Source organism: Macaca fascicularis, chromosome 1 (genome assembly GCF_037993035.2).
Source record: "Macaca fascicularis isolate 582-1 chromosome 1, T2T-MFA8v1.1".
NCBI lineage: Eukaryota > Metazoa > Chordata > Mammalia > Primates > Cercopithecidae > Macaca > Macaca fascicularis.
The window spans coordinates 55,126,937-55,154,891 of NC_088375.1; the positions used below are offsets into that span (position 1 = coordinate 55,126,937).

At 37.4% G+C, this 27,955-nt stretch overlaps 1 protein-coding gene and 1 long non-coding RNA gene across 12 annotated transcripts in view; one reads left to right on the forward strand and one right to left on the reverse strand.

Annotated features, from left to right (window-relative positions):
- Positions 1–27,955, forward strand: part of CRB1 (crumbs cell polarity complex component 1) — a 500,591-nt gene that overhangs the window by 216,407 nt on the left and 256,229 nt on the right. For 9 of the 11 annotated variants that reach the window (XM_065539172.2, XM_074031678.1, XM_045362302.2 and 6 more), the window contains 3 exons: positions 443–1,349; positions 4,312–4,440; positions 7,919–8,045. In XM_065539172.2, the coding sequence (XP_065395244.1) occupies positions 443–1,349; positions 4,312–4,440; positions 7,919–8,045 (1,163 nt within the window). Of the gene's footprint in view, positions 1–442; positions 1,350–4,311; positions 4,441–7,918; positions 8,046–9,946; positions 10,151–27,955 lie in introns of those variants that run through there. The other 2 variants (XM_045362339.2, XM_045362314.3) reach the window with 2 other exon arrangements.
- On the reverse strand, positions 3,733–8,118 carry LOC135969414 (uncharacterized). The gene is made up of 3 exons (XR_010584665.2): positions 7,987–8,118; positions 4,837–4,943; positions 3,733–3,877 (listed from the first exon to the last, which is right to left on the reverse strand). It is a non-coding gene; the product is annotated as an uncharacterized lncRNA (long non-coding RNA).

Consider the following 27,955-nt stretch of genomic DNA (forward strand, 5'->3'; position numbering starts at 1 on the left):
CCAAGCTAGATTTGCGATTTCTTTTGGCTCAATTTATTTATGTGTAAAATGAATTATCAATGCTTTATTTGTGGGAGCAAATGCAAAATAAAAATTGGCATGCGTTAGGATTTCACTGGAAATGTATAGTTTTGGTTTTGCTACCAAACCATCCAGGTTTGACATTCTGGCTTTCTTATTTATTAATTACATCACCATGAACAAAATTACTTAAATTCTGTGAGTCTCAACTTCTTCTTCCATAAAATGGGGTTAATAATAATACCTGTATTCAAAAGTTTGATATTAGGAATAATATAAAAGCACCTAGCACAGTGTGTAACATGTATCAGATAGTCAATGTGCAATGTTATTAACACGATGATCATTACTATTAATAAAGGTAATGAAGCAAACTATAGATTTAATAAAGTTGCTGATTATTATCATCTTGTCTCATTAGGTATTGCAAATGCTGTTTTTAATGAACAAAGCAGTCAAATATTGTTCAGAAGCAATGGGAATATTACCAGAGAACTCACCAATATCACATTCGGTTTCAGAACAAGGGATGCAAATGTAATAATATTGCATGCAGAAAAAGAGCCTGAATTTCTTAATATTAGCATTCAAGATTCCAGATTATTCTTTCAATTGCAAAGTGGCAACAGCTTTTATATGCTAAGTCTGACAAGTTTGCAGTCAGTGAATGATGGCATGTGGCATGAAGTGACTCTTTCCATGACAGACCCAATGTCCCAGACCTCCAGGTGGCAAATGGAAGTGGACAACCAAACACCGTTTGTGACCAGCACAATTACTACTGGAAGCCTCAACTTTTTGAAGGATAATACAGATATTTATGTGGGTGATGGAGCTATTGACAATATAAAGGGCCTGCAAGGGTGTCTAAGTACAATAGAAATCGGAGGCATTTATCTCTCTTACTTTGAAAATGTTCATGGTTTCACTAATAAACCTCAGGAAGAGCAATTTCTCAAAATCTCTACCAATTCAGTGGTCACTGGGTGTTTGCAATTAAGTGTCTGCAACTCCAACCCCTGCTTGCATGGAGGAAACTGTGAAGACATCTATAGCTCTTATCATTGCTCCTGTCCCTTGGGATGGTCAGGGAAACACTGTGAACTCAACACTGATGAATGCTTCTCAAATCCCTGTATCCATGGCAACTGCTCTGACAGAGTTGCAGCCTACCACTGCACATGTGAGCCTGGATACACTGGTGGGAACTGTGAAGTGGATATAGACAACTGCCAGAGTCACCAGTGTGCAAATGGAGCCACCTGCATTAGTGATACTAATGGCTATTCTTGCCTCTGTTTTGGAAATTTTACAGGAAAATTTTGCAGGTGAGCATAAAGTCCATATGAAGCTTGGTCTTTGAAGCTGTACTCTGCATCACTGTTCTTGTCAAATTGGAATGCTGTCTCCTCGAGGTATACATATATACTGTGCTGAACAGGGCTAACACTGGTCACTTCCATCACAACTTGCTCATGTTAAGACAGGATCTCATACACTACGATATTCTACAAGTCAGAAAGGTAGTGTTTAAGTCAGACTTTCAGCAAAATATTTTCTCAGTCATCTGTGTGAAAATGTGTCTCATGAACTGTAGCCCCAGGGTCTGACAGCTTCAAGGCCTTGGGAAACAAATACATTTACAATAAGCGCAAAAGCAGAAATGTAGTATTGTTAGGGAAGGCGTGACTTCTATTGCTAAAATAATGCCCTGGGCTATTTCAGGCAGGTAAATACTATAAAATCCCGAAAAGAGTACATTAAAGTATACAACTGACCCTTGAGCAATGCAGGGGTTAGAGGTGCCGATGTGTAGTTGAAAATCCACATTTAACTTTTAACTCTCCCGAAACGTAACTATCAGCCTGGTTGACCAGAAACCTTAACAATAACATAGTCAATTAACACATATTTTGTGTGTCATATTCTTCTGTCTTCTTACCATAAAGCAAGCTAGAGAAAATAAAGTGTTATTAAGAGAATCATAGGAAAGAGAAAACATATTTACTATTCATTAGCGGAAATTGATGGTCAAGGATCTTCATCCTCATTGTCTTCATGTTGATTAGGATAAAGAGGAAGAGAAGGGGTTGGTCTTGCTGTCTCAGTGGTGGCAGAGGTGAAAGAAAATCCACATATAAGTGAATTCACACCATTCAAACGTGTTGTTCAAGGGTCAACTGTAATTTCAAAACAGTGGTATTATAATTCTCAAATATAAAATAAATATGTTTCAATTATTTTGTCATTAATTATTGAGGAAACTAGTAAGATATAAAAACTAATTCAAAGGACAATCTAAAGAATATGTATATGTATATATACAAACAAAAATGAGTGAATGAATTTACTAATAAATACAAAACTGTTTAATATCCCATAGGGCAAGAAAACTAGTATTTGAAGTCATTTTTTCTATAGTGTGATAATCAGTTATACGGCTCACTACAGATAAATTAATTTGCATTTTGATAAACAAGATTTTCATATTAATGTTGTTTTTTACAACTTACAGAATTGTAATATAGCTTAGCGAAGAAAATATAAGGCGCAGACCACTGCAAAAGTGGATAATCCTAGATGGTCCTTTATATAAACCCAGTATTGCATTGAAAGAATACGCAGTGATATTCTTTGCCCATTTCAAAGTATTTCACATTTTTCTACAACTACAAAAGCCGTATTTTAGTTCTTGTAACCACCTCCATTTCAAGCTATATAAACAGAGATAAGAAAGAGTATTTTTCTTCTAAGTCACATTGCTTCAGTATTTCCATGTAAGAAGTTATTATTGTTTTTACAACTTACACCGCTTTAAATTTACTAAATAATTGAGTCATTATGGGGAGGTGAGAGGATTATTATTAACAAGTAATACATTCCAGAACTTCAGCAAGAACACCTGGAATGGGTTGGCAGCCTGTAGACATTACACTAATTCAGAGGTGGTACCTTAATTGCATGAATCTCCTGGCAAACATAACATGTAGGCATGCCTATACGAAGTTGTACATCTCTCCCTAACAGTTACTGTTGTTCTGAGCCTGAGAAAGCAAGGCACCGTTATAGGTGCTAAGTGTTCCCAACAGGTAACCTGCCTGTTTAAAAGCAAGAAGAATTCAGGATCAAATTCAGTACATTTCACTGTGAATTTTGATGAGTAAAATAAACACATAGGCCCTAGTAAGTAGTTCTCTAGAATTCCTTTCTGCCTAATTCATCAAAGTCAAGTTCTGAAAGACGAAAGCGCTCAAAAGTACCTTCTAATGAGATTCAGGAATTGTTTATTAAAACCAAGATGTATACAAAGCTTCATATTTGCATTGCTAATTGACCTCTTTCAAAGCTGGTTGACATTTTTTACTCTTTTGAAAAGTCTTTATGATATCTTCTTTTTAAAGTAGAATTGATTAGCTCTTGTGGGAAGAGACACACTTAGCATCATATTAGCTAGTCTATCCACATTAGCTGCAGCACACACAACAGGAGCAAAATTCAATTCATTTTACACTTCCTGAATATTTATTAGTTATCTGATGCCATGCACATACACAGTGGGTCAAAGGGCCTAAGCAACACTATTAAATTCCTTTTAAACATCAGTCCCTTCACACTACTAGATTTTGTCTAACAGTGAAGTTCTGCTTAGCTTCTAATACTTGTTCCACCTTTTATAAGGATTCTTTAACATGTAAAGCTTTGTTGCCATACCAGAGAGCCACACTCTGAATTCACATGCAGTTACCATCGTGTGCTATATACAAAGCTCCTGGACAGCATTTGGCTTGCATTCTTCGAAGCTGTGAATTATTACATAGGGAGCAGCAAGTCTTGGCAGGGCAACTGGAGTTCAGCTCTGAAAGCCAATAGAGAAATCACATGAGTGCTTGGGTACTAGAGTGCTGTCCTTGCTTTCCTGGCCTTTGTAGAGATGCAATTTTCTTATGGCCTTTATTGATTTATTAGCAAAGCAGCAGCAAATCTAGTTATAGCAAGTTATTTTCCAACCCAAAATTTATTGCCACCCCATGGCATAGATCTTATCTCACAAATGAAAACTGTGTAGAAATGGAAGATGTATAGCCATGCTTGTCATAGAACCCTCCAGCAGGAGCTTTTTACTGGAGAAAGCGATTCTTGTATAATGCAGCACAATTAAGCATTTGTAGCTCCTCCAGCCTGAGTACTTAATTAGCTTGGCACTGACTACATAGATGAATTTATCAAAAAAGTTTTCTTGAATGAGATGAACAAGATGAACAGCTGTGGCTGTTGCTTTTATCTCTCTAGACAGAGCAGATTACCCTCAACAGTCTGTGGGAATGAGGAGACAAATCTCACTTGCTACAATGGAGGCAACTGCACAGAGTTCCAGGCTGAATTAAAATGTATGTGCCGGCCAGGTTTTACTGGAGAACGGTGAGTCACATTAGAGCTTTCTGGAAGAGAACTCTGGGCTAAAGAATGATGGGATTACTCAAAGTTCATTTTCTCCTCTAATTTTTTATCTCAGTTCCCATAGGAAAATCTATGCTGAAATAGAGGTTCACACAGAGTGAAACAATAAAAAGAAGAAAAACTACAGTTTAGGTCAAAGGAGAGAACATTTTATTAGACAAAACTTCAAATAGGGAAAATGTTTTTTAAAAAATGTATAATGTGCTATTTTTTTTCTTGTAAGTACTTCTGAATTCATGTCTCTTTTTTTGTTACTAACTCTAATACATGATACAAATATGGTTGTTGTAGAAGTAAAATAAATTACAACTAAAAGATTGCCTCATAGAATTGCCTACAACCCAAAAGTATATATACCTTATCCATATGATTCTACTTTTCCCAGAGAAATTCTTCAACGCTTCACCTCATGCAGGAATTCTTAAAATGGAGTTGGTCAATGGCTTCAGGCAATCTGTGACCTGCTGAAAATACAGGAAAATTAGAATATGTATTTAAGTGGCTAGGGGTAAGTTCAGGGGTAGAAAGAATGCATACTGAATAGCTTTTATCAGCTGCTCAAAGGGATGTATGTCCCCAAAACAGTTATGAACCAGGGCTCTATAAAATACAGATACTATATAAGCAGATAATAAATAGTTAACCTGTGCCACGCACCTTACAAATCCCGTCAATTCTTATAGCTCTGTAAGGAAAGTTTTATGATTTTTATTTTGCATATGTGTAAACTGAGGCTGAGAGGTTAAGTGATGTATGAAGGGCCTGTCCACATGTATGCTGCAGTAAGGTTGAGCTGCCTTCAAAGCCTCTGCTCTTCTATTTGATGTGCCAGCATGACTGTAGGAGTAAATCTTTGCTCACCACATTTTTTTTTTAATGAGAAAGATGTTCTTCCATCTCATGTGTCATCCAGGGTAAGACACAGTGGTCTCTGATCAAACTTCCTACATTTAAAAAAATCAAATAAACTAAGCTCAGACGTATTTGACAAAGATATTTTGACTGAATCAATATTTCCCATAAGCATAGTTAATAAAATAATGGATATGTGAGTGCTCTCTGGCAAGTGCCCTCTGGATTAACTTGAATTTTCTGGTTTTTAGCTGGCCTCTTTTGCATCACAAAGATACAGATATTTTGCCACCTTTACAAAACAGCGGGGAGTCTAGGGTGCACCTGCGTTTTACCCTTCCAACGTTCTCTTTTATTTGCAGCCTGCCTTCTGTGGTTGGTTCTGTGTGGTACAGGCATTCCAAGTCTATATGTGCATGGAAGGAGATAGCCTTGAGTCACATTCTGCTTTCTGTTGCGCCAGTTTTGGTTCTGCAACTTATTAACTGAGACCATTCAGTTGTATTCCAATTCCATGTATCTTTCAAAATATCGCAAATATTTTCTTGTCATTAATTCTGAGTAATTCCACTATTGTCAAGTGCGGGTTGCTTCCTGGTTGGACATCACAGTTTCTGCCTAATGGCACAATGCATAGAACTCATCCAAAACCTTGGATTATTTTTCTCTGCCACTCACACCTTGTTTCTATTTACAACAAACATTTCAGTGTCCTCTGATATTTATTAGTTTACAAAATTTATATTTGGCATTTAGATTCAAATATATTTGAAACATAGAAAGAAAAGAAAGCTTAGAGTTTTCCTTATTTTCCCAGGAGACTTTTCTACTGGAAAAACTTACGTGACGCTAGATATTTCTAAAACATTGAACCTGTGTTCAGTAGATTCTATGCTTTCAAAGTCCTTCACCATCATTACTTAATTGACTGGATGTTAATAGATTTATTATTACTTTCCATGCATTAATTAACCTCTAATAAAAACGACAATGATGCTGATAATACATGTGTATCTATTGTTGACTGTTTCAACAGAAAAATAGGTGAGAAAGTGATGGAGTAGTTAGGGGAAAATAGAAAATCGTGGGCTATCTCCCATGGCCTAGGGAAATGTGACTTCCATTGCGTCCAAGGATATTGAAAAGCTATCCTCAAATAAATTGGCTTCTCTCCTGCCTTGATTAAACCTCCAAATTAGTGTCATCCTGACAGGTTTTGAATGATGGATGATGTGAACACTCTGGCCCACCCAAGACCGAGAATGCTTGGCAGGCTTCTGAGAGTTGTCAAGTTTTGCTCAGATCTAATCAGAGAAGTCTCCCTCCAGTCCAGAAGCATAAGCCAAAAAAGGAAAACAAAATGTCTCAGCTATGCTTGGTATCCAACGGGATAAGGAGGTGTTTTTCTTGGAAGAAATCTTTGTTTTCTTTTATACCTTGGGCTGGCCTTGCCCCACTACCTCATCCCCTTTCATTTTGAGCCTAGTGATTAGTCTCTGGCCCATACGTGCAAGTTTTACATTTTGGAAGGTGAGGGAAAGAATAAAGGAAAATTAAAAATTGTTTACATCAAATTTCAACATTATAAGCTGCACTGTAGAGATCAAGAAGAGCTAAGATTTTATACAAATTTTCAAAAGTAAAATAGCCGCTTTAGTTACTGTTCTATCCCAAGGTCTTAGCAGAGTGTTTGTCACATAGTATGTGTTAAATAAATATCCACTGAGTGACTGAATACATGATTGGTGGCTTAATCCATAAATATACAGAAAAACAAATTCTTAGTGGAAAATTAGGTTAAAAAATGACAACGTCCCAGGAAGAAGAAAACTTCAATTTACCTGAGAATTGATGTCACTTGTCTTGGAAAATTTGGCTTTTGAAAGTCATTCTACCTCAATATTTCAGAAATTATGCTTGGCTGTTGGAACACAGATTTATTAGCAAGTACAATCTTCTAATTATCAATTTTTGCTTTTGTTAGAAAAAAAAGGATTTCTATGGAAAATAATTCAAAACTCTCAGAATAAACCCCCCCCTCCTCCTCTTCCTCCTCCTTCATTTTCTTCTTCTGTTTTGTTGTTGTTGTTGTTGTTGTTTTTGTTGTTTTGTTTCTCTTTGGTGGGCTTTTCCCTTAGCCTGAGAGCTCTGATGCTTGAGGATCCTGATAGCCTGAATGTAGGCTTGCCCTGCAGACTCCAGATGGCAAAATACAGCCTCTCTCCTTGTACGCCTAATAAAGTGAACATTTATATAAGGTGGCAACCCCACTAATGCTCTTGAGCGTGACACTGGTGTATGCATGGCCCACTTTTCTCTTGGTTTCTAAATATTTGCATCTATTTTCTCATTTTAATTAATTCCGTGTATATGTATACATATGTGTACAAATTATTTCCATTAAACCCCAAATGTGTTAAAGAAATTTTAAGAAACATCTCCGACATTATCAAGTATATATAAAGTACGTGTGGATGGGTAGACAAGACTATGCTGTTCCAGATAGATAAGGCAAACTTTTCTTCCCATTTCACAACCAATGTATTCAACAGGGACCTGGGTTTCTGTTGTTCTGTTTATTTTGAAGGTGTGAAAAGGACATTGATGAGTGTGCCTCTGATCCGTGTGTCAATGGAGGACTGTGCCAGGACTTACTCAACAAATTCCAGTGCCTCTGTGATGTTGCCTTTGCTGGCGAGCGCTGCGAGGTGGACGTAAGCGACCTCTCCTTTTATGTCTCTCTCTTATTCTGGCAGAACCTTTTTCAGCTTCTTTCTTACCTCATTTTGCGCATGAATGACGAGCCAGTTGTTGAGTGGGGTGAACAGGAAGATTATTAACATATATTTGAACATTCCCAATTGAAAAAAAAGCCATTGAATTTCAAAAAATGCCTTGATTAGTTTTAGATCTCTGGGGGAAAAAATGGAAATAAAAACTATCTCAATAATTAAAATAAATTCAAGGCTTATTTTAAACATATCAGAAGTACTTTGTCTGTATGAGAACACTTGGACACAGGGTGGGGAACATCACACACCGGGGCCTGTCGTGGGGTGGGGGGAGGGGGAAGGGATAACATTAGGAGATATACCTAATGTAAATGACGAGTTAATGGGTGCAGCCCACAAATATGGCACATGTATACGTATGTAATAAACCTGCACATTGTGCACATGTACCCTAGAACTTAAAGTATAATAAAGAAGTATTTTCCTATTCTATCTTTGAATATGAAAAAAGTGTTCTTAATATAACTAGAAATATCTCCTTAACACTTCTGTACATGAATGACCACTGCAATTTCTTCCCAGTCTATTTCTGGGTACATTTATTTTCACATTGTAAGTTGCCCTCAATCACTATGATTCTATTTTCACTTCTGTTCTTTCAGTCTTATCTATTATTTATGACACAAAAATTGAGAATTACAGGCCAGGTGCGGTGGCTCACTCCTATAATCCCAGCACTATGGAAAGCCAAAGTGGGCAGAACACCTGAGGCCATGAGTTTGAGACCAGCCTGGCCAACATGGCAAAACCCCGTCTCTACTAAAAACACAAAAATTAACTGGGAGTGGTGGCACGTGCCTGTAATCCCAGCTATTCAGGAAGGTGAAGAGGGAGAATCGCTTGAACCTGGGAGGCAGATGTTGCAATGAGCCAAGATTGCACCCCTGCATTCCAGCCTGGACGACAGAGTGAGATTCCGTCTAGGGAAAAAAAAAAAAGAGAGAGAGAGAATTACTGATTATTACTGATTATATCCATCTATGTTTTTACATGAAGTTATTCAAGTGAATTGTTACCAGTTCTCTGATATGTGATAAATATATATAGAGAGAGAACTCAGGAATTTACATCAAGTCCCTAAAATTGTAGAAAAACAATTATCTAGTATCAGTACTCAAATTATACCACACTGGTATAATTTTGGATTCCATAACTGTCCCTCTAACAAAGTTACAAATAATCCTTTCTCTATTTCTTTTCCTGCAATACTTTCCCTTTTCCTAACAAATAGAACAATTTTTTTGTTAATTGTTTCTAAATTTATGAGCTCCTTGACTTTTCTATCACATGGACTAATTTCAGTTGCTTTTCAATGAATATTTAATAAAAATAAGAACTGTAGTTTATACATAAATTTAAAAGTATATATTGTAAAACTTGAATTTTCTTAGAGGCATGGTTTTCTAAGATTTGCAAGTAAATTTATTTTCTTAAGTATCTTTCTGAAAAAAATATGAAAGCATAGTATACAACGTAACCAAAATATATTTGACGTTATGATTTTTAAAAATAAATGTATACCTGAAATGACAGATCTATAAAGTAAATTAATAAGATATGCAAAAATTAATATATTCTTTATTGTAAAGATTTCAGAGATTATAAAATATTAATATTTAAAAACTTTGTTAATGTTTTCATTGTTTCCACCAGTATGTTATCATTTATGCTAAATATCTTTGTGTAGATACACTTTTCCAAAGAAGATGTTATTTGTGTTCATTTAAAGGAAAAATAGTTTGATCCTATGAATTAATTCAGAAAGCAACTAAAATAACAATGGCCTGCCAAATGTCATTTTGTAAATATGTCTATGACTTTAGGAGCTGTCCTGGTTTGAAAACGTGAGGACAATTTATCCTTTGGATGACATCTATTTAGTCCCAGTTAAGAAAGTTGTTTTTCTGTGGGAATGACCAAGGTAAATTTAAATATACCATTCAAACAAACAAGAACAAAATAATATCCTTGTTATAGAGTACATGTAGCATATAGTATGAAGTAATATACTACAAAAGCAAAGAAAATGTATTCTGTCTTGTGATAGTAATAGACAATTTTTACATAGCAAATTCATATCTTTTGGAGTAGTGGCAATCATTTCAAACTGGGAGCTACTAATTGTGAAGATTTTCCTTTTTACTCATCCATTTTCTTCACATCCAAGACTGCATGTGTGATGCCGCTGCTTCAGATGATTTGTTCCAAAGTTAAATTTTGTGACAAAAGACATGGGGAAAACCTTCCCATCAATATTTGCATTCACAAGTATTTGCAATAAGCATAAAATAGATTATAGTCAAAGACCATATGTATAGTTTTCACATTTACTCCCTTCTAGACATATCTGTACTTATGCACTTACAGGCTGTTCCAAATGTAATATGTTCTCTACCAAATATGGTTAAGAAATATTCACTCACAATTTCTTTCTCTGAACAATTCTGAGGCCTCTGGTGTCGCTGTAATTGTCAGTTGCTTTTCTGTTTTCCAAATGTATTGTTGTCGTGAGGTGTCTGACTTTAAAAAATGTTTTCCCTTTTCTTTTTGTTCTTCTGTATTTTCAACTGCATGTGTGGGACTATGGCTTTTACATATTTGCACAGAAAAATAAAATCTTTGTTTCTGTATCTTCTCTTTCTCACCTTCTAACGGTATTTGTATTTGTTTGCCTTGACTATGTCTTGTATGATAAAATGTCCACCAGCCATGCATACACACACACAGACACACACACACACACACAACAGAAGTACTAGTGCTGATCTTCCTGAACTGCGATCTCTTTCTGCGAAAGTGTCACTGCGTGTAAACACTGTGGCATCCAAGTAAAGTCGCATGTATGTTTCCTCTCTGGCAAGTAATCCTCTAGTTGGCCTTCTAAAGTTGATTACAACCTTAATTGTTCTTATTATTGGTTTAAATTGTCCCTGCCAAAGCTAGCCATTGTTCAACCTGGTTCTAAGAGGGGCTGTTTTACCCAAATGACAGAAATTTACACTAACTCCTCTGGACCAAGCTTCTAAAACATAGCCTATATTTACTTGAATAATAACGAATTCCATTTGCTCCATTTTTCAGATTTAACATTAAACTAAACAGGGCTATGTCTCTGTGTTTGGCCATGCCTTCTTCTTTGTGTGCGTACATGGCAAGTGGGTTTTATTACCCTTCCTTTTGCAAAATAGGAAGTATAGAGAATAGGCAAATTTGGAAAAATCAGTGTTTGAGGAGCATGGAGAGACAATTAAGTTTGATTAACACCGTTGAGGACTTAGTCTGTGCCAGGAACTGTGATAAGCCATTTTAAATACATTATCTTTTCAATTATCTTTTTTCAATATGAGGTCAACCAAAATCTTTTATCTTCCAAATTCTTCACTACATTTTCTTAAAAGATCTTTTGGCCATTTCTAGATTTTAAAATAGAAACTGTTATGCTTTAATTTTGCAATATTAAAATGAAACCTTTTCTGCAAATGGTGCTGCATAAAATTTGAGTTTAGTGAGTTAGGTAGGAAATCAGTGAAGAAATCTGTTTCTCAACTGCCAATATTACTACTAATATAAACTAGCTTACTTCTCTGCTTTTTTACTTATTCAACAAATGTTTAATGTATATCTACTATTTGCCATACTGTATACTAGGTCCTGGGAGTAGAACTATGATTTAGACACTATGCTTGCTCAAAATAAGCTGAAGTTATGGTAAAGAATGTGGGTTAGGCTGGGCGTGGTGGCTCACGCCTGTAATCCCTGCACTTTGGGAGGCCGAGGCAGGCGGATCACCTGAAGTCAGGAGTTCGAAACCAGCCTGACCAACATGGTGAAATGTTGTCTATACTAAAAATACAAAAATTAGCTGGGCGTGGTGGTGGGCACCTGTAATCCCAGCCACTCAGGAGGCCGAGGAAGGGGAATCACTTTAACCCAGGAGGTGGAGGTTGCAGTGAGCCGAGATCACACCATTACACTCCAGCCTAGGCAACGGAGTGAGGCTTTGTCTCAACAACAACAACAACAAAAAAGTGGCTAAACAAATAGTCTTAGGGTGTAACTGAGTGCCAGCTGTAAGGGAGCATATGGGAGGGGCATGTTGTCCAGTCTTACAGGTGGATATAGAAGGTTAAGGAAAGTTTCCTGAAGCCTTAGCTAAGATTTGAGGGAGTTAGACTATGGAAGAAGCAATGGCACAGTACTTGTGTTTCAGGCAGAAGGGGCTGGAGAGGTTGTGCACTGTGGCAGGGGGTATCACAGAGAGCGGCAGTGCTGAAAGATTGGGTGGTAGAAGGAAGCAGGAGTAAGCCCTTATACACTTTGGCAGAGACCTTGGTATTTTCCATAAGAGAAATGGAGAATCCTTGAAGGGTTTCAAATAAGAAAAATGTCATGATTATACTTGCACTTTAGAAAGATCACTTGGGCTTCTACATAGAGAATGGCTTTAAAGAAAGGCACGACTGGACCCAGAAAGAAACAGCTAGGAGGCTGCTGCAGTGATAAAGAAAAAACGAGATTTTGCACTACCACATATAGTTGTAGAGAAGATAGATTTTAAAAGTTTGAAGCATGATCGTTTGGGAGAAGCTGTGGGTCTAAGGGGGTGATAACTTAAATTTGGTGGATAATATTTTTAATACCTTTGTTGATTGAATAAATGAATGAATTTAAGATCTGTTGGATATCTAAATACAGTTATTAATCAGTGTACATATTCCATTCTGGAGTTCAAGAGGCATATCCGAATGTATATATTTGGAATATATATTATAGATCTATTGAGTTTTATATTCCATTCTTTGTGTATGTAATCCATTTGTATTATTTATTTACTGCTTTGCAACAATATTACTTCAAACTTGGCAACTTAAAACAACACATATTTATTATCTCGCAGTTTCTGTGTTCAGGAGCCCAGGCACGACTTAACTAGGTCCTCTGCTCAGGGTCTCACAAGACAGCATCATTCAAGCTGTGAGCCAGAGAGGTGGTCTCATCTGAGCTGAACCATGGGGGGATCCACTTCTGGAGTGAACTCAGGGATCAAGTTCACTAAGGCTGATGGCAGAAGTAGCCCTCAATTCCTGAAAACAGCCCTCAGCTCCTTGCCACTTGGGGCTCCCCAACATGGTTGCTTACTTCCTCAAAGCCAAAAAAGGAGGGAGAGATTCCAGCAAGATGGATGTTACCATTTTATATAACATAATTATGTAATTGTGTACATATAATCGCATATTTCTCCTCACCTTTATCATAGTCTGTAGGTCAAAAGCAAGTCACAGGTTCTATCTACACTCAAAGGGAGAGGGGCACACAAGGTGTAAACACCAGGAGGTGGGGACCAACCATGGGGCGTTCACTTAAAAGGGTGTCTGCCAGCTGGTTGCAGTGGCTCTCATCTGTAATCCCAACATTTTGGGAGGCCTATGCAGTAAGATCACTTAAGTCTAGGATTTCCAAGCCAACTGGGCAACATGGTAAAATCCCCTTTCTGCAAAAAAAGAAAATAAAAAAGAAAAAGAAAAAATACAAAAATAAGCTTGGCACGTGCCTGTAGTCCCAGCTACTAAGGAGGCTGAGGCTAGGTGGGAGGATCACCTGAACCTGGGAAGTTGAGGCTGCCGTGAGCCATGACGGCACCACTGCACTACAGCCTGGGCAACAGAGCAAGGTCCTATCTCAGGGGAAAAAAAAGTCTGCCACACCTTCTCTCATAGTATCTTTTTTACTCTCTGTGCTGCATTCTGCATATATTCCCTATAGCTATCTTCCAAGCACTGGTAGTCCACATATAATCCACTGATAGATTTTAAATTTTAAATTACTTTTAAAAATTCTGACTTTTTTATGTTACAAATCAATCTTTTCTCTTGTTTGTGTCCTGTTTTTTTTTTTTCCCCCCTCTATAATTGCTACCTTCATCTTACTTTCACATAATTAGGAACCTATTTAATAGTGTCTTTCAGACTGTTGTGTTATTTCAAGGTCTTGGAGTGCTCACCCTCCTATTTTTGTTTCTGCTGAATTTTACTCACAACAGAGTTTTTCTTCTTGTGGTTTGTAATTTTTTTTTATGAGCAAAAACAACTTTAAGAGGATGTTTCTTTTTCCAGTGGGATCTTTGTGGCTGAGTTGCATAAATGCCCTTGACTACAGTCTTAGCTTTAGATTTTTGCTAGGAAGCCAGCAGTTCCATTGGTCTAGTGCCTGTTTTTGTGTTCTCAGTTTGGGGATTCCCACAACATCTGGAGAGTGTAAATTTGGTCTCCATATACAATTTAGGTTCAAGCCCTTTATCAATGTGACACAAACTCTCTCCAACTTCATTTCTTACCTGTGCTCTCACAAATTCCACTCTCCAGCCACATGGAACTTTGCACCTCCCTTTGAACTTTTCACAGCTGCCACAGCTCTTCCCTTTCATACTGTTCCTCCCACCTAACCTGTCATTCCCTTCTTCTCTGCCTGACGTACTTTTGTCCTTCCAGAAATCTCCGATCTTGTATAGACTCTTCTAGGATCCTTTCCCTGATTGCCCTAGGAAAAGCTTACTATTTTATTCCTGCACTTTCTTGTTATTTTGTACTTATTTTTTTAGTGCTTATTGTTTGGTAATCATCTATGCATGTACACACAAAAACAACATCAAATAATGAACTGCTCAAGGCCAGAGGCCATCTAACATATCTAACTCAGCTCTACAAATGTCTGTAAAAGAATGATCACTTTACAGTAACATGGGGATCTTGAGAAGAAATTATATTGCTTCCTTATTTTAATATTTTTGTTTTAATGAGGATAAATGTGTAGTGTACCTAGAATAAAATTTATCATGATATACTTACAGCTAAGTGAGAAAATGCAGGATATTTAAGAATACAAATAACTGTTTATTCATAGTGGTATTTACAACAATGTCAAAAGAATAGCACCTATGTCAGTGTGCATTTTTATTTTCCCTTTTTTGTAACATCATAGTTATGACAGCTGCTTTAAAATCCTTTTCTGTTAATTCCAACACCTAGGTCATCTTGTGATTGGTCTCCATTTATTAAATTTCCTCTTGTATGTGGGTTTCATTTTTCTGTGTATCTAGTAATTTTGGAATGCATCCTGGTCATTGTGGCTTATACAATGCAGAGACTATGAATTCTTTTGTTCTTCAGAAAAAATATTATTTTATTTTGGCAGGCAGTCACTTAGCTGAATCAAACTTCTAGCCCTGTAGCAGTGCCCCTCATAGTGTGTCACAGCTGCAGTCTCTGCTCAGTTACTTTGTCTTTAGCTGGGTGACTTGGAGTGTACTCTACACGGGCATATTACAAGGGTTAACCAGAGATTTGAGCAGAAATCATTTTCGGAAATTGAGGCTCCACCCCTGTAGCTCTCTCCTTTCTAGAATTTTTCCTTCAGTTTCCAGCTGCTATGGTAAACCCTAACTCTTTTCTCTGGTTCTTCAAGCCTGTAAGATTGCAAACGTCTCTCCTAGTTTTAGTTAACTGGCGTGGTGTTGAGCAGAGACTGCACTCCAAAAAAATAAAAATCATATAGTGCCTCTGCTCTTCTTAGTTCAAATTCTCATACGGGTCAATGCATACTTTTGATTATTATCTGAGTGCCCTCAGATTGTTGTTTTTGCTATTCCATCTGGATTTTATTGCTGTTATATGCCAAAGGGTTAGTCTAGTAGAAGCTACTTTGTCCACAGAAGTGGAAACTGTAATTTTAAGAAGGTAATCTGAGATTGTAATCGCATAGGTATTTGGTCCCAGAACAAGATACATGGTTTTCCTTCTGATTTCCACACTGACAGCATCAATTCAAAAGAGCAGGTTTTACTTCTGGGCACTACATTCTGGGGAAAACATTGATGAATGCCAGGGCCTAGAAAAGGGCATTTTAGTTTATTTTAGCAGGTTTGTTACATGGGTATATTGTGTGATGCTGAAGTTTGGCATATGAATGATCCTGTCACCCAGGTAGTGAGCATAGTACCCAACAGTTCGGTTTTTTTTGTAAACAGTATAAGGATAAAGGGATATTTTGTCTAGAAAGAGAAGACTTAAGGAAAGCATGAAACTGCCTTCACATATTTGAAATGTTATCATGAGAATGGAAAAAATAGATTTGTTCCATATTAATACAGAAAGCATAAATAAGACAAAGGGATATAATTTGTTGAAAGAAGATTTCAAGTCAGCATAAGAGGAAGCAAGTTAACATTAGAAGTACTCAATAATGTAATGCATTGATTTGCACCAAACAGAAATCCCATCCCTGGAAGCATTCCAATAGAATCTGAACAGCCATATTTCAGAAATAGTGTAGAGAATATTTCTGCACTGATTGAAAGAGAAGCATGGACCTGACATTTCTTAAGCATCTGTGATTAGCTGATTAGCACAACTCATGCATTTTCTATGTATAAAATTTCTCAAAATTATGGCATAGATTACTCATGATAACAAAATTATGGGCTAGGTGGAAAGATGACATTTGCAAATTTTAGTTGAGGAAAGTGTAGTAGAGAGGGCTAAATAATTGGCCAAGATCACCTGATACTTTGGAGAAAGGAAGGATTGGGAATGATTCATATAGATTTTTCAGGTCATTAATACGTTGGACCATGTTATAGTAAAGAAATATTTGAGAATGAGACATTTACCTAAGAATTTTTATATATATATATATGTATGTATGTATGTATGTATATATATTTTTGAAATATATATATATATTTTTTTCAAATATATATATATTTGAAACGGAGTCTCACTCTTTCACCCAGGCTGGAGTGCAGTGGCACGATCTCGGCTCACTGCAACCTCCGCCTCCCGGGTTCACGCCATTCTCCTGCCTCAGCCTCCTGAGTAGCTGGGACTACAAGGAATGTGGTATTTTTAAATGCACTGATTTATTATGCTGCTTTCTCTGAAACTGAAAACCTAACACTATCGATTCTGCCCCATTCAGAGTGAGGATGGCCTCGGATGTTTGCCATGTTTGCCATGTGCTTCATATGCAGTTACAGGATTTTCTGAGCAAACTTCGAGGTCTGCTTTGCTTCATCCTTAATCATTTCCAAACAAGATCTGCAACAAAATCGAGGCATATAGCCAGACAATGGCAAGAGAGCAATTGGGAAAGTGTGTTTAAATTGTGCTTTTCTTCTTAAAATCGTATGGTAAAATACTGACATTAGAAAAACATTCCATTACAAATTGTAGGACGTCCCTTATAGGAAGATTAAGTGAATGCTCTTTCGACCACTACACTGAAATATATGCCACTGAAACATCAGATTGAATCATATGAACTTGCATATATTTGACATTTTGACTGATAAAAATGACAATTTAATACGGTTCAACTGACTCCATACGCCTGGTATTTGCCAGGATGCTTCTTAAAGTTTGGGTTGTTAATGCAGAAGAGAGAATTAAAGAGTTTAAAAGGATTTCAGGAATCATCTAATCTAACTTCTTTATGTATGAGATGAAGAATCTAAAGCTCAGAGAGAGAGTGCTTTACATAGGCTCTTCAGGTATCCCGGTCTCTCAACCCACAGTTCAATATTCTTCCTGCTGTTCTAAGACGATGCAGGAAACTCCCTATCCCATTTGCCAGAGAGATTGTGAATGAGAGTCTCAGAGTGCTCTAGGCCACTGCAGAGTCCCTGCATATGTGACCTATTTTAAAGCTACAAATTTATAAAACCCAATCAACATCGGCACTGCATTCATCAAAATGTAGTCTTAGCCTAATGATATTAAAAGTACTTTAAATAAACATGATGACAAATATAAATGGTCATTATATAGGCCTAAGATCTTAGAGGATGTAGGAGACAAGGCTGAGTCTGGCTTGATTTCGTGTTGGAAAAATGAAAGGATGTATGAGATGAAGGGACCTTACATATCAATTTTAGTAATAAATATTCACAGAAACGTTATGAGATAAATATTATAATGCCCATCTTATAGATGGGGAAGATGAGATTTAGAAGGGCTAGTTACCTGCCCCAAGGCCACACAACAAATAGGGATCAGAGCAGGTTTAGAATCCAGGAGTACTTAATTCCAAGCCACAGGTCTTCCTGGGATGCAGCACTATCTTTAGTAACAAACCCTGTAAGTTGATTCCTAAATAAGTTACGCATATGTAGAAATGGTTCAGCCACTATAAAAACCTGTATGAAGTTTCCTCAAAAATTAAAATAGAACTATCATATAATTTAACTATCATGTGATTCATGATTCTGAGTATATATACAAAATAATTGAAATCAGGATTTTAAAGACATATCTGCCCTCCCACATTCATTTCAGCGTTATTCACAATAGCCAATAGATGGAAACAGGCTACATGTTCAGTGAAGGATAAATGAATAAAGAAAACAAAATGGACTGTTATTCAGCCTTAAAAAGAACAAAATTCTGACACACGCTACAATGGGAATGAACCAGAAGTATATTATGCTAAATGAAATTACCCAATCATAGAAGGGCAAGTATTTTATGAGTTCACTTATATGAGGTATCTAGAAGAGTCAAACTCCTAGGAACAGAGGGTAGAATTATGGTTACTAGGAGCTAGGGGGAAGTGGAAATGGGGAGATGTCATTAAATAAGTATGTGTATGTGTGTGTGTGTGTATATGTATATGTATATATTAAATAAGTATATATAATTAAATTAGCATATAAGTATGTACACTTATATACTGTGTATATATACTAATTTAGGATACTTATAAATATATTAGTATGCTAATTATATTAGTATACTAATTATAAACATATTAGTATATAAATATATACATTAAATAAGTATGTGTATAAATATATGCACACAGACACACACACACATATATAGAGAGAGAGAGAGAGCGAGCACAAGAGAGTGAGACAAGGTCTTGCTCTGTTGCCCAGGCTAGAGTCCAGTGGTGTGATCACAGCTCACTGCAGCCTCAAACTTCTAGGTTCAGGCAATCCTCCTTCCTCAGCTTCCTGAATAGCTGGGACTACAGCCATGTGCCACCACACCTGGCTAATTTTCTTCTTCTTCTTCTTCTTCTTCTTCTTATTATTATTATTATTATTATTATTATTTGTAAAGATGAGGTCTCACTATGTTGCCGAGGCTGGTCTCAAACTCCTGGGCTCAAGCAATCCTCCTGCCCTGGCCTCCCAAAGTGCTGGGATTGCAGGCATGAGCCACTGTGCCCAGCGAGGTATAAAATTTTAATTATACTAGATGAATAAGTTTTAGAGAATGGCTGTACAACACTTGTGCCTACAGCTAATAATACTATACTGTACACTTGAAATTTTGTTAGTAGGATCTCATGTAAAATGATCTTACCATAATTTTTTTTAAAAAGTTACTTAAGAGAGACTTTAAAATATTTCAAATGGAGGAAAAATAAATAAATAAAATAAGAAATTGTTTATACATGTTATTTCGATGCATTATCAAGTACCAAAATTAGGTCTTTTGGTTCACTGATCTGTTTTCCTTTTATCTTTGCACACATTATTAAGATTTCTGCTTCACTAAGTATAATTAATGTTCTTCATTTCTTAATGTGAGGTCATTGCTGCAGGCTTCATGGAAATCATGCAACATAGGCTTTTCCCATCAGAACACATTTTTTCATGTGTTCTGAATAGAATGGAAACAGGCAACATACAGAGTGGAGCTCCTGGATTATAGGCACAACCAACTAAATTGGTTGGTTTGTTAAGCCATAGACAACTGTGGGGAATAACTAGGTTGATGTTTGCCACTGAGTTGACTAGCTAACCAAATCATGCAGCTTTTGTTAGCTGTCAAATCAATCTCATCATCTACTAAAATCTCCCTAAAATGATCATTGCCTTGGTACAATACTGGACTTATGGTAACCAGTTTTTTAAATAATGCATTTATTCATTCCTCTACCATTTATCAAGGGCCTTTTTCAGGCAAAGCTCTGAGCCAGGCATGGTAAGCAACTAAAATATACACAAAAAAGTGTGTTTGTGCTGTCAAAGAACTTAGGTAAGAAAATCAGGTACATAGCTTCATACATAAGAGTTCTCTAATTTTGTGAATCATAAAGATATTTCTAATGTGTCTATAATGATATATGTCAGTTATGACAAGGTTGGCCAGATTATTTATTGTCCAAATTGGAGCATTTTCAAAGTGAAAGAGAGCAACACTATTAATAATTATTCTAGGACAACAGCCTAACCTGATCCTGTTCTGGGCAAACTAGAACATATCCTAGTTATTACCCACCCAGCAGAATTATGTTTCACTTGATTCTCTTTAAAATGCCATTGACATCTATCACAGATCATTCAGAAATCAAGTCTACATGTTACAAATCAATTAACTGACAAAAATAACTCAAAGTAAACAATAAAGTTGATGGCATAGGGTTAGTTACCAATTTTCTTGAATTATTTTCCTTATTTTTTACTCAAGGAGAACTTTTGGCATCAGTTCCATCTATTAAAAATAGAGTTGTCAACCAAACTGAAAACTACTGGTATGCACCCGGATACTATGCCGTTGTCTTCTTTAACATGACATGAATTTAGTTTCTTCTAATTTTTAATTTTAAGAATGGGGTGTATACATTTTTATATAGTGTGGATTTTTTTTTTCTTTAATAACTTATGTTGCCTTTAGGAAATGCAGTTGCAGCTCATTGAATTCATTGCTAAATCATTTCTTTGTGAGAACAAATTGAATAGCATGTATAAGACTGTAGGAATTTACTATCTGAACAATTTTAAATACCAAGATAATTGAAATTGTCAATTGCTGTAATATTGTTTCTACTTAAAACTTCCATGACTCATAATACTTATTCATGGATTATACGTGTATAATTTTCCTAAATTTCTTTTTTTTTTTAATTTATTTATTATTATTATACTTTAAGTTGTAGGGTACATGTGCATAATGTGCAGGTTTGTTACATATGTATACTTGTGCCATGTTGGTGTGCTGCACCCATCAACTCGTCATTTACATCAGGTATAACTCCCAATGCAATCCCTCCCCCCTCCCCCCTCCCCATGATAGGCCCCGGTGTGTGATGTTCCCCTTCCTGAGTCCAAGTGATCTCATTGTTCAGTTCCCACCTATGAGTGAGAACATGCGGTGTTTGGTTTTCTGTTCTTGTGATAGTTTCCTAAGAATGATGGTTTCCAGCTGCATCCATGTCCCTACAAAGGACACAAACTCATCCTTTTTGATGGCTGCATAGTATTCCATGGTGTATATGTGCCACATTTTCTTAATCCAATCTGTCACTGATGGACATTTGGGTTGATTCCAAGTCTTTGCTATTGTGAATAGTGCCGCAATAAACATACGTGTGCATGTGTCTTTATAGCAGCATAATTTATAATCCTTTGGGTATATACCCAGTAATGGGATGGCTGGGTCAGATGGTACATCTAGTTCTAGATCCTTGAGGAATCGCCATACTGTTTTCCATAATGGTTGGACTAGTTTACAATCCCACCAACAGTGTAAAAGTGTTCCTATTTCTCCACATCCTCTCCAGCACCTGTTGTTTCCTGACTTTTTAATGATCGCCATTCTAACTGGTGTGAGATGGTATCTCATTGTGGTTTTGATTTGCATTTCTCTGATGGCCAGTGATGATGAGCATTTTTTCATGTGTCTGTTGGCTGTATGAATGTCTTCTTTTGAGAAATGTCTGTTCATATCCTTTGCCCACTTTTTGATGGGGTTGTTTGTTTTTTTCTTGTAAATTTGTTTGAGTTCTTTGTAGGTTCTGGATATTAGCCCTTTGTCAGATGAGTAGATTGCAAAAATGTTCTCCCATTCTGTAGGTTGCCTGTTCACTCTGATGGTAGTTTCTTTTGCTGTGCAGAAGCTCTTTAGTTTAATGAGATCCCATTTGTCAATTTTGGCTTTTGCTGCTGTTGCTTTTGGTGTTTTAGACATGAAGTCTTTGCCCATGCCTATGTCCTGAATGGTACTACCTAGGTTTTCCTCTAGGATTTTTATGGTATTAGGTCTAACATTTAAGTCTCTAATCCATCTTGAATTAATTTTCGTATAAGGAGTAAGGAAAGGATCCAGTTTCAGCTTTCTACTTATGGCTAGCCAATTTTCCCAGCACCATTTATTAAATAGGGAATCCTTTCCCCATTTCTTGTTTCTCTCAGGTTTGTCAAAGATCAGATAGCTGTAGATGTGTGGTATTATTTCTGAGGACTCTGTTCTGTTCCATTGGTCTATATCTCTGTTTTGGTACCAGTACCGTGCTGGTTTGGTTACTGTAGCCTTGTAGTATAGTTTGAAGTCAGGTAGCGTGATGCCTCCAGCTTTGTTCTTTTGACTTAGGATTGTCTTGGAGATGCGGGCTCTTTTTTGGTTCCATATGAACTTTAAAGCAGTTTTTTCCAATTCTGTGAAGAAACTCATTGGTATCTTGATGGGGATGGCATTGAATCTATAAATTACCTTGGGCAGTATGGCCATTTTCACGATATTGATTCTTCCTATCCATGAGCATGGTATGTTCTTCCATTTGTTTGTGTCCTCTTTTATTTCACTGAGCAGTGGTTTGTAGTTCTCCTGGAAGAGGTCCTTTACATCCCTTGTAAGTTGGATTCCTAGGTATTTTATTCTCTTTGAAGCAATTGTGAATGGAAGTTCATTCCTGATTTGGCTCTCTGTTTGTCTGTTACTGGTGTATACGAATGCTTGTGATTTTTGCACATTAATTTTGTATCCTGAGACTTTGCTGTAGTTGCTTATCAGCTTAAGGAGAATTTGGGCTGAGACAATGGGGTTTTCTAAATATACAATCATGTCATCTGCAAACAGGGACAATTTGACTTCTTCTTTTCCTAACTGAATACCCTTGATTTCTTTCTCTTGCCTAATTGCCCTAGCCAGAACTTCCAACACTATGTTGAATAGGAGTGGTGAGAGAGGGCATCCCTGTCTTGTGCCAGTTTTCAAAGGGAATTTTTCGAGTTTTTGCCCATTCAGTATGATATTGGCTGTGGGTTTGTCATAAATAGCTCTTATTATTTTGAGGTACGTTCCATCAATACCGAATTTATTGAGCGTTTTTAGCATGAAGGGCTGTTGAATTTTGTCAAAAGCCTTTTCTGCATCTATTGCGATAATCATGTGGTTCTTGTCTTTGGTTCTGTTTATATGCTGGATTATGTTTATTGATTTGCAAATGTTGAACCAGCCTTGCATCCCAGGGATGAAGCCCACTTGATCATGGTGGATAAGCTTTTTGATGTGTTGCTGAATCCGGTTTGCCAGTATTTTATTGAGGATTTTTGCATCGATGTTCATCAGGGATATTGGTCTAAAATTCTCTTTTTTTTGTTGTGTCTCTGCCAGGCTTTGGTATCAGGATGATGTTGGCCTCATAAAATGAGTTAGGGAGGATTCCCTCTTTTTCTATTCATTGGAATAGTTTCAGAAGGAATGGTACCAACTCCTCCTTGTACCTCTGGTAGAATTCAGCTGTGAATCCATCTGGTCCTGGACTTTTTTTGGTTGGTAGGCTATTAATTATTGCCTCAATTTCAGAGCCTGCTATTGGTCTATTCAGGGACTCAACTTCTTCCTGATTTAGTCTTTGAAGAGTGTAAGTGTCCAGGAAATTATCCATTTCTTCTAGAGTTTCCAGTTTATTTGCGTAGAGTTGTTTATAGTATTCTCTGATGGTAGTTTGTATTTCTGTGGGGTCGGTGGTGATATCCCCTTTATCATTTTTAATTGCGTCGATTTGATTCCTCTCTCTTTTCTTCTTTATTAGTCTTGCTAGTGGTCTGTCAATTTTGTTGATCTTTTCAAAAAACCAACTCCTGGATTCATTGATTTTTTGGAGAGTTTTTTGTGTCTCTATCTCCTTCAGTTCTGCTCTGATCTTAGTTATTTCTTGCCTTCTGCTAGCTTTCGAATGTGTTTGCTCTTGCTTCTCTAGTTCTTTTAATTGCGATGTTAGAGTGTCAATTTTAGATCTTTCCTGCTTTCTCTTGTGGGCATTTAGTGCTATAAATTTCCCTCTACACACTGCTTTAAATGTGTCCCAGAGATTCTGGTATGTTGTATCTTTGTTCTCATTGGTTTCAAAGAACATCTTTATTTCTGCCTTCATTTCGTTATGTACCCAGTAGTCATTCAGGAGCAGGTTATTCAGTTTCCATGTAGTTGAGCGGTTTTGATTGAGTTTCTTAGTCCTGAGTTCTAGTTTGATTGCACTGTGGTCTGAGAGACAGTTTGTTATAATTTCTGTTCTTGTACATTTGCTGAGGAGTGCTTTACTTCCAATTACGTGGTCGATTTTGGAGTAAGTACGATGTGGTGCTGAGAAGAATGTATATTCTGTTGATTTGGGGTGGAGAGTTCTATAGATGTCTATTAGGTCTGCTTGCTGCAGAGATGAGTTCAATTCCTGGATATCCTTGTTAACTTTCTGTCTCGTTGATCTGTCTGATGTTGACAGTGGAGTGTTGAAGTCTCCCATTATTATTGTATGGGAGTCTAAGTCTCTTTGTAAGTCTCTAAGGACTTGCTTGATGAATCTGGGTGCTCCTGTATTGGGTGCATATATATTTAGGATAGTTAGCTCTTCCTGTTGAATTGATCCCTTTACCATTATGTAATGGCCTTCTTTGTCTCTTTTGATCTTTGATGGTTTAAAGTCTGTTTTATCAGAGACTAGTATTGCAACCCCCGCTTTTTTTTGTTCTTCATTTGCTTGGTAAATCTTCCTCCATCCCTTTATTTTGAGCCTACGTATGTCTCTGCGTGTGAGATGGGTCTCCTGAATACAGCAGACTGATGGGTCTTGACTATCCAGTTTGCCAGTCTGTGTCTTTTAATTGGAGCATTTAGTCCATTTACATTTAAGGTTAAGATTGTTATGTGTGAACTTGATCCTGTCATTATGATATTAACTGGTTATTTTGCTCGTTAGTTGATGCAGTTTCTTCCTAGCCTCGATGTTCTTTACATTTTGGCATGTTTTTGCAATGGCTGGTACCGGTTGTTCCTTTCCATGTTTAGTGCTTCCTTCAGGGTCTCTTGTAAGGCAGGCCTAGTGGTGACAAAATCTCTAAGCATTTGCTTATCTGTAAAGGATTTTATTTCTCCTTCACTTATGAAACTTAGTTTGGCTGGATATGAAATTCTGGGTTTAAAATTCTTTTCTTTAAGAATGTTGAATATTAGCCCCCACTCTCTTCTGGCTTGTAGAGTTTCTGCTGAGAGATCTGCTGTTAGTCTGATGGGCTTCCCTTTGTGGGTAACCCGACCTTTCTCTCTGGCTGCCCTTAAGACTTTTTCCTTCATTTCAACTTTGGTGAATCTGGCAATTATGTGTCTTGGAGTTGCTCTTCTCGAGGAGTATCTTTGTGGCGTTCTCTGTATTTCCTGGATTTGAATGTTGGCCTGCCCTACTAGGTTGGGGAAGTTCTCCTGGATGATATCCTGAAGAGTGTTTTCCAACTTGGTTCCATTTTCCCCCTCACTTTCAGGCACCCCAATCAGACGTAGATTTGGTCTTTTTACATAATCCCATACTTCTTGCAGGCTTTGTTCATTTCTTTTTCTTCTTTTTTCTTTTGGTTTCTCTTCTCGCTTCATTTCATTCATTTGATCCTCAATCGCAGATACTCTTTCTTCCAGTTAATCGAGTCGGTTACTGAAGCTTGTGCATTTGTCACGTATTTCTCATGTCATGGTTTTCATCTCTTTCATTTCGTTTATGACCTTCTCTGCATTAATTACTCTAGCCATCAATTCTTCCACTTTTTTTTCAAGATTTTTAGTTTCTTTGCGCTGGGTACGTAATTCCTCCTTTAGCTCTGAGAAATTTGATGGACTGAAGCCTTCTTCTCTCATCTCGTCAAAGTCATTCTCCGTCCAGCTTTGATCCGTTGCTGGCGATGAGCTGCGCTCCTTTGCCGGGGGAGATGCGCTCTTATTTTTTGAATTTCCAGCTTTTCTGCCCTGCTTTTTCCCCATCTTTGTGGTTTTATCTGCCTCTGGTCTTTGATGATGGTGATGTACTGATGGGGTTTTGGTGTAGGTGTCCTTCCTGTTTGATAGTTTTCCTTCTAACAGTCAGGACCCTCAGCTGTAGGTCTGTTGGAGATTGCTTGAGGTCCACTTCAGACCCTGTTTGCCTGGGTATCAGCAGCAGAGGCTGCAGAAGATAGAATATTTCTGAACAGTGAGTGTACCTGTCTGATTCTTGCTTTGGAAGCTTCCTCTCAGGGGTGTACTCCACCCTGTGAGGTGTGGGGTGTCAGACTGCCCCTAGTGGGGGATGTCTCCCAGTTAGGCTACTCAGGGGTCAGGGACCCACTTGAGCAGGGAGTCTGTCCCTTCTCAGATCTCAACCTCCGTGTTGGGAGATCCACTGCTCTCTTCAAAGCTGTCAGACAGAGTCTTTTGCGTCTGCAGAGGTTTCGGCTGCGTTTGTTATTGCCCTGTCCCCAGAGGTGGAGTCTACAGAGACAGGCAGGTTTCCTTGAGCTGCTGTGAGCTCCACCCAGTTCGAGCTTCCCAGCAGCTTTGTTTACCTACTTAAGCCTCAGCAATGGCGGGCGCCCCTCCCCCAGCCTCGCTGCTGCCTTGCCGGTAGATCACAGACTGCTGTGCTAGCAATGAGGGAGGCTCTGTGGGTGTGGGACCCTCCCGGCCAGGTGTGGGATATGATCTCCTGGTGTGCCTGTTTGCTTAAAGCGCAGTATTGGGGTGGGAGTTACCCGATTTTCCAGGTGTTGTGTGTCTCAGTTCCCCTGGCTAGGAAAAGGGATTCCCTTCCCCCTTGCGCTTCCCAGGTGAGGCAATGCCTCGCCCTGCTTCAGCTTTCGCTGGTTGGGCTGCAGCAGCTGACCAGCACTGATCATCCGGCACTCCCCAGTGAGATGAACCCAGTACCTCAGTTGAAAATGCAGAAATCACCGGTCTTCTGTGTCGCTGGCGCTGGGAGTTGGAGACTGGAGCTGTTCCTATTCGGCCATCTTGCTCTGCCCCCCCCTAAATTTCTTTAAATTAAAAATGATTTTTCCTCCTAAAAGGTTATAAAGATCATGGCTATTATATTTTTCTCGCAACTGTAGTTACTGAAACACAGATTTGTTTCATTTAAACTGTAGAAATCTTTTGGAGACTAATTATACACAGAAAGGAAGCCACATATTAAATATAACATCCAAAACCAAATAGGCTATTTGCAATTAAAGTTATTTGAATATTTGGAAATTATATTCATGATTATTTCATTGTCTAGTTGAATTTATTTTAATTTAGTTTCACAAATAGCTACAAATATGTTACTTTTATCTACTTCCCCTAATATTTCTTTGATAATCCTATGCTGATAACAACACAGTTATAAAGGAAAACTGAAGTGCTTCTATATTTGTTATTTAAAGTGGGAAAATATGTATTAATGACCCATAAATGGCTGAAATTACTCTAGTTGATACCTAAACTCAGGAAAAAATTATACTTCCCAAAGTCCCAAGAGTTAAATTTATTTCCTTAAATTTTTCAATAGCCAGCGTCATCCTGAGTAAGTATATACTCAACAAATATCACCTAAGTGATTGAGATAATGAATGAGGTATTTTTGAGGTAATTTTGAAGTGTCAATTTCTAGCTTTGAGAGTTTTGTTTTTGTGCGTGTATGTGTGTGTGAATGTTTTTATTCATCCTGCTCCATAGTTACTGAAATTAAGATGAAAAAGATAGTATATAGTAAGTACAGAAAATTGTCCTATTTCCCTTTCAAATTTACAGGATGAAAAAGGCAAG